The sequence below is a fragment of the Myotis lucifugus genome, unplaced genomic scaffold (genome assembly GCF_000147115.1).
Source record: "Myotis lucifugus unplaced genomic scaffold, Myoluc2.0 scaffold_3, whole genome shotgun sequence".
NCBI lineage: Eukaryota > Metazoa > Chordata > Mammalia > Chiroptera > Vespertilionidae > Myotis > Myotis lucifugus.
Window position 1 is genome coordinate 29,370,066 of NW_005871051.1, and position 7,654 is coordinate 29,377,719.

The following is a 7,654-nucleotide window of genomic DNA, read 5'->3' on the forward strand; positions in this document are numbered from 1 at the left end:
TTTTTGTGCTTGTTTTTCATACATGCACTCATTCATTTATATTAGAAAGGAAATAGTATCAAAAATTGGTAAAAGTGCTATGTAAATGGAACATAGTCATCACTTCTTGCCTAAATTTAATTCCCAAGCACAGTATGTGCCCGAGTGAGGTAGACAGAGGGACTAGGATGCGTTCAGAGGCTACGAGGTGAAACTGCCGGGCACACATTGAAAGCAGGCCAGGGGATGCCAGAGCACCCGGTTCCCCATGTCTCAATGTCAAAACGCCAGGCCAGGTGTCACCTAACTCCAGCCACCGGATACTTGGCGAGGGGATCCAGCTCTGACTCACAGAAGGATCTGGTTCCAGGGAATGTTGTCATCAAGGGCAAATCATGTGACACCCGGTGAGAGAGCAGCCGGCTGGTGGGAAGCCACGGAAAACTGAAGCTGGTCTTGGGGCTGCGTGGAGGTTTTTCTATTAACCAGAGGAGAACTCAGGTGAGGCTTATGGAAAGGTGCAGAGCAGACTGGCAGGCAGCTGGGGCAGTCACCTGCTGGGCAGACGCGGTGCCTGCGAAAAGTGCGCGTGCTCTTCTGTCTTAAAGTCCAGGCCCTGGGACCATGGCATGGAAGGCCTCCTGTGGACACTCCACCCCGGGCGGCTACAGGCTGGCGCTGATGAGGACGTAAGCTGACAAGTACAAGCCTTGTTTTGTTCTCCGTGGAAACAATGGAACTTCAAGGATAAGGGAAAATGTTCAAATTTTTCAGATTCCCTCACATCCCACCACCCTAAGTGAACTCCTTTTATTTGGGCTTATTTTCTTCCTGACTTCCTTCGCATAGATATATGTTTTTCTCATCTTGAATTAAAACATTCTAAAATGTAGCATTTTGCCTCTTTAAACCATATGATAGAACATATATTTTCCACATCTCTGCATGCTTGTAACGTGTAGTTGTAATGCCTCAGGTTTTGCAGAGTTAACTACTGTTCCTGCTCTTGGCTAGCTTCACATTGTCGAATACTTCTGACCTGAAAGAAATTATTCCAATGAGCGTCTTCAATGTATACAGTTTTTCCTCTCGTAAAATTACTCCCTAAAAGTATACAGGATGGAAGTCACCAGACCAAGGATATGAACATTTTGGAACAGGTTGCCACCTTGCTTCCTGGCGGGTTGTAATAGTATTGCGTGCCTGTGAGTTGCTGAGAGGAATGAATCAGACAAGGGTGAAGCCACAAAGTTGTGAAGACAGTAGCTGTCTCAGCTTGGCTGCGAAACCAAAGTGCCACGGACTGGGTGGCTTAAACACAGAAACTTATCTCACCCAGTTCTAGAGGCTGGGTGTCCAAGATCAGAGTATTGATTAGCATAGTTGGGTTGTGATGAGAGCTCTCTTCCTGGCTCATAGATGGTCACCTTCTCACGATGTTCTCACATGGCAGAGGGAGAGAGAGAGGCAAAGAGAGAGATCACCCTCTTCTTATAAGGACACCAATCCTATCAGATTAGGACCTCATCCTTATGACCTCATTTAACCTTAACTACCTCCTAAAATCCCCATCTCCGAACACAGGCACCCTGAGGGTTAGGGCTTCAACATAAGAACTTGCGGGGAGGGGGACACAACTCAGTCCATAGCAGCAGCCTTGCCCAGTAGGGAAGCTCCTGGACCATCGGAGCCCAAGGACCACACCAGCCACTTCTCTAGAGAAAAGCCAGTGTGGTGTGTGGGAAGCAAACATGAGCTGTGCACGTTTAACAGAGTTCGGGGGAAAGTCAACAGAACAGAGGGGTAGGGGAGGCTAGACTTCCAAAGTGAGGCCTGGAAACTGATCCCAACCTGCTCTGTGGGTCATCGGTGACCGTCACTGAATATGAGCTCAGCTGAAACCAATTGGGAACAAGCTCTTCCGTTCTAGACCTACACCTGCCACTCAACAATCCCCTCTCAGGTTCTCCCACCTCCAACCTTGTTGGACCTTAGGTTGACTAATGCCACCACCAGGAGGACCTTCCCAGCTTCCTTGGGACCCTGGGATGGCATCATGAAGGCAGGTTTGTTTAGTTAGGGAATCTCTAGGAGCATGTTTGGCCTCTTGACATCTCCAGCACCTTGGCAACAGGTGATGCAAGAGCTCAGGCTGAGCTCAAAGAAGCCAGATTCACCAAATTAGTTCACAGTGCATCACCTTCCCCAAACCCACCCAGTTGGGTCCCCATTGCCCACCCCATCACCATGATAAAATGCCCCACACAAACAGGGGCTGATCCCTCTGAAGCTATGGGGCACGGCTACAGTGTTTGGACAGGTTCAAGCCTTGGACTGAGGAGAGGGCACTGTCCTCTCATTGCTGCATGCAAGTCCCAGCTTGGAGGGCAGAGCCTTCCCAGCACAATTATAGCCAACAGCTAGAGTTGTAAGCTTGAACCTGTGGTCTGAACACGTGGCCCCACGTGCCTGAGTGATAGAGTTCAGGTGCATGTAGTTGAGTAGGATTGAAACCCATGAGAATGTTGTAAACATCTTGATCACACCCTTACTTTGCCTCGTGGCATCTGCTATAAAATAAAGACACGGCTTGTGGGCGCTGGCGCTGTCCATCAGAGGGGCAGCGTCCCACTGAGACCCAGCTTTCATTCTCTTGTCTGTCTTTTCTAAGCCTTTCATCACCCCCACTCAGGGTCACTGAACCAGGCTGAGCTGGCATGAGTATGCCATGGCCGTGCCGGCTCCCCACATGAAGCAAGAGAGAAAGGTGCCTGCAAATGTGTCCTTTGCCACATCTGTGCTCTGTAGGCCTTCGATATATCCTGGCCAGGCAGTGCTGGACAGCCCGTGCGGCCAGAGGGGTTCTGCTTGAGAGGACACGTGGTGCCCCAGAGACCAGAACTTGTCGGGGAGGCTGCTGCAGCAAGCATGGCAAGACTAGGAACCCACTCTTACCCCATCTGCACACCTGTGCCTGTGGGAGAAACCTTGAGCTTTGCTGCTTGTTACCCCAACCCCCAATCTCAGCATCTTCCATACCCACTCCTCCCAAAAAAATCTGTATCTAGAGTTTTGTGCAAGTAGTGTAGATTTTACTGGTTTTTTTTCATGGGAAAAAATGTCATATAGTTTTTAAAAACCACTTCATATACTAACATTTAATGGGATTGTTCCCATTAGTCATGTTGATTTTCTCTCTAGGTTTTAGGTCTGAATACTTATCACAGGATCTCTCACTCTTCCCCTCTCTTCCCACAGAGCCTTGAAGCGATTCTTTTATAAATATTTACTTCCTTTCTTCAAAACAAACAAATGGCCCTGTTATTTGCCAACACTTGACCAGCTTCAGCTCCTTGAGCCTGTTCCTGGAGCTTCAGCTCATCTCGCCCATGAAGGTCAAGGTCAAAGGGAAGTTCAGGTGCCACAGGGCAATAAACTCATGCACCAACGGGGAAGGAAAACGGAAATCTGGCCGAGACCCTTGGGCCGAAGACACCAAGCTGATGCAAAGTGTTAACTTAGCGAAAGTCCACTAGAGCACACACTTGAAATGAGTTAATTAGTGATGAGAAAGTATTTACTTACCCTCCGCCCACCCTGATGGCTCTGAGAAGGAAGTGACTTACCTGTTTCATTAACCGCAGTCCCAAATCTCTAGCGCACTGCCTTGCAAAGAGCAGGTGCTCAATAAACATTTGTTGACTAGTTAATGGGCCCTATTATTATGCTAAACCTGACAAAGCCCATGAATGTATATATCCTGAAAAATAAAATGATTGCAGAGGGCACATTTAACTAAACTCAGATGTACACTGAGCTTGAGAACAAATGTAAAAGGGCATTAAACATTGTAATTGCATGTGTGTAAATTAAATTAGAAACTGATGTGACTAATAAGATTGCGGGTGGGGTCAATATCTGGAAACATAATCATAACACTGTATCAGTAGGCGTTTGTAGTGGCTCATTTTTACAGGTGAGGAAACCAAGGCCTGAAGAGTTTGTCCTACAGCTACCTCAGCCATTGACCTTTGGGTGACTCCAGGCGAGCTTTGAGTCTCTGTTATCTGATCCGTGAAGAAGGGCCATCTGGAGGTGCTGGGCACAGGTCTGGCGTGCTGGCGTCACAAGCACAAGACCGGTTGGGCCGATCATCGCTTCCAGAATCTCGGCTTGGCCGAGAGCAAGCCAGGCCGTGGTCCAGTCAGCTGGCAAGCGGAGGCGGGTGACCTGCCCAGGGCCAGAATTGCTGCCAGAAGTCGGGGATCACTTCATGTTCTGCTCCAGGTCTGGAGGAGAAGAATTGGCTAGAGCACCCACTTCACCCCACCGAGGCCATTTTACCCTGGGAGTGACAAGGCAGGGCAGGATAATGGCACAACCCCTGGAGTCCCAGATCAATGCCTTTTCAGGGAAAGAAATGGGGATTGCACTCATTTCTAAGGGACTTCTAGAAACTGCTTTGGTTTTAGACCATAGCCCTGCTTTGGTTTTCAATAAAAGAGCAAGGTCGGGGCAGGAAAAGCGCCCTCCAGTTACACAGGAAACAGCACAATCACCACGCACGTGGACCTGAACACGTTTTGTGATGGGCTTGTCTTCTGTATCAGAGAAATGTGTCTGGGATCACGCTGATGAAATATGCTATTGTGTTTTTAAAATTAGGATGTGCTTAGGATGGAAGGCATGCCTGCTTACACTGGGGAAATAGAAAATTGGGCTTTCAATTCTGGGTGTGTCACTTCTGGCAGTAGCCTTGGGCAAACCACCACCTCCCAAACCTGCCAGGCAAGGTCTCCAAGGTTAAATGAGATAAGGTCAAAAGGTGCCTAGCCAAGTATTTGGCAGCGATTTGATAAATATTTAAACTGAATCTATATTTGGAAACCAAGCGACAATTGAAGAACAGAACAGCAGTTTTGGGTTGCTGTCATTTTGTGTGCATTGAGAGGGTACATCAAAAGCAGCAGTTTCCCAAAGGTAGTAAATTATGAAGTTTAACAAAACTCCCAAAGATATTGTAGCAGATCATCTATAAAGCAAACAAAAAAGCTCAAGTGTAAAGACGCTTTCAAAAATATATGCCCAATGTGATGAGAAGAAATAAAGTTGGTAAGCATTACTGAAGCCCCCCTTCCGACTGCCTCCATCAATCCATTCAAAATCATTGCTTGATTTTCACATGATGTGGGAGACAATTATATAATTTCAACAGTGTCTGTAAACTCCTCATTTGCATCTTATTTCTCAATGTCTAATTTGTTCATCAGCCAGAGCTATGTGTATAAAACCAGCTTTTTCATCAGCTTGCAGAATGTGTATAAGCAAATCAATCTTCCATTTTATGAGAGAAGAACTCATACACTCGGTATTATCATGCATTTTGCACTTGATACACAGAGGAAATGATTTACACAATCGTGTTAGCGTGTGTCTGTATAAATACTCTAAAAAACGCCAGCAAATCCAAGGTTGGTGTGTGGATTACAGATGCATTTTCGCACCCCCAGAAGCTGACATGAAGGTGGACCAGTGCTTTCATGGCGCGTGCGGAAGATGGCTTGAGGAGGTTGTTAGGAGCATAAGGCATCTCTGCCTTTTCCCTTCACTTGGAAAAGATGAACAGTAACAGCAACAGTTGCTGTGTGGCTACTCCTATCAGGCAAGGGCGGGGCTGTGGCCACTAAACAGTGGAATTCTGCACTGGGGTGGCCACCACCCCCTGCTCTGGGCTCCCTGACACCCCCAGCCTGGTAGGTCTGAGACCATACTGAGCCCCACCCCTGTGTGGGTCCAGGACTTGGGAGCTTTCACAGACTCAGTTCTGCTCCTGCGTCTCCTTCTACCAAATAGTGCCAGTAGGGTAAGTGACTTCACCCGTGGGGCTCAGTTTTCTCCGTGGTGCGTGAAAAGACTCCAAGGTCCCTTTCACAGTGTCAATTCTGTGGCGCTCTGAGGCTGCAGCCTTCTAATCACTGTGCTCCAGCACAAATCTTAGGAGCTATGACCCTGGCCTGGAAGCAGACGGCTCAGTGGAGCTGAGCTTACACTGACGTGCCACTGAAAGGACCTGCCTGGTCCAGCAGCCCCACTCCTGGGCAGCAAATATCCAGGAGATATTTGCACAGCCAGGTTCGAAATGTCCATCAACAGATGAACGGGTAAACAAAATGTGATCTATGTGATCTATAATTCAGCCCTAAAAATGAAAGAAAGTCTGACTCATGCTGCAATATGGATAAACCTTGAGGACATGATGGTGAGTGAAAAAAGCCAGTCCCACTTAGGACAGTGATGGTGAACCTTTTGAGCTCGGCGTGTCAGCATTTTGAAAAATCCTAACTTAACTCTGGTGCCGTGTCACATATAGAAATTTTTTGATCTTTGCAACCATAGTAAACAAAGACTTACATTTTTGATATTTATTTTATATATTTAAATGCCATTTAACAAAGAAAAATCAACCAAAAAAATGAGTTCGCGTGTCACCTCTGACACGCGTGTCATAGGTTCGCCATCACTGACTTAGGAGGTACCTAGAGTAGTCAAATTCATAGAGATGGAAAGGAGAAGGGAGACTGCCAGGGGCTGGGGGAGGGGAGGTATTGTTGAATGGAGGGATGAACTTGGCTTAATGTGTCAGGAATCCTGCTGGGTCTGGGAGTGGGGAGGAGGGCACAAAGGCCCAGAATGCTGAAGGTGTTTCTAACATTTGTCTGGGGAATTATGAGCCCAGAGACTGTAACCCAAGGAGGAGGGGTACCGGGTGCCTAGCCACACTCAGGCTGCCCGTGGGCCAGGGGAAGCCTGAGCGGGCTTTAATGGGGATGTCAGAGCTGCTGACTTCTGTTTCCAAACGAGGGGTGGAGGCAGGGACTGGGCTGGTGCGCACAAACTAGGCACATCTACCAAGGTCTCATTTGCCGCGGGCGAGCCCTCTGTGTGCTGGGGTAGCTGCTGCAGTGTGGTCCAGCTCCGCGAGGTCCCCGGGGCTGAGCTACGCCTGGACCGGGGTGGGGCGGGCAAGCAAGGGGCTGGGGACCCACTCTGAGCAGAAGGCAGCGCTGAAGAGGTTGCAGCTTGAGATTTGTGTCCTATCATCTATCTATCTATCCATCTATCTATCTATCTATCTATCTATCTATCATCTCTCTCTCTCTCTCTTTTTTTTTTTTTTTTTAAGGAAAAGGATGCCTAGGAAGCCTCCGTAGTATTCCATGGCACCTACCTCTCATCCTTGTCTAAACTTCGGTTCACTCTCATCCTTGTCTAAACTTCGGTTCACTCCTGGAGTGTGAGCACCCAGGGCCCCGAGGGAGCATGCACGTCACTTTCGGGAAAGAAGGCCAAAAGTTAAAAAAAAAAAAATGGGGGCTGGGGGGTGGAGACAACAAACTGCCATTGGGATACACTGGCGAGTGGCGAGTCGCAGAGGCTCCTTGCAATTGCCGCTTGGAAACAAAAAACGCTGGGGGCGGGGTCGCGCAGTGCCTCTAGGGTCCGAGGCGCGGGGGAACCGCGGGGCAGCTCGGGGCCCGCAGAGACGGCTGGGCGGGAGCTGGGCCGCGCCCGGAGGTCAGCGGGCTGAAAGGGTCCAGCGCCCTCGTCGCCGGGCCCCAGCTGCGCACCGGGACCTCGGGGGCCTCACGCCCTCTCCCCGTGGACCACGCGGGGG

At 48.9% G+C, this 7,654-nt stretch overlaps 1 protein-coding gene across 1 annotated transcript in view; it reads left to right on the plus strand.

The window, feature by feature from the left end:
* Positions 1 to 603: 603 nt before the first annotated feature.
* The window catches only part of LOC106698917 (arf-GAP with GTPase, ANK repeat and PH domain-containing protein 1-like), a 153,510-nt gene continuing 146,459 nt past the window's right edge, over positions 604 to 7,654 (plus strand). Inside the window, 2 exon segments of the mRNA XM_014464741.2 lie at positions 604 to 668; positions 1,975 to 2,045. Coding sequence (XP_014320227.1) covers positions 604 to 668; positions 1,975 to 2,045 — 136 coding nt within the window.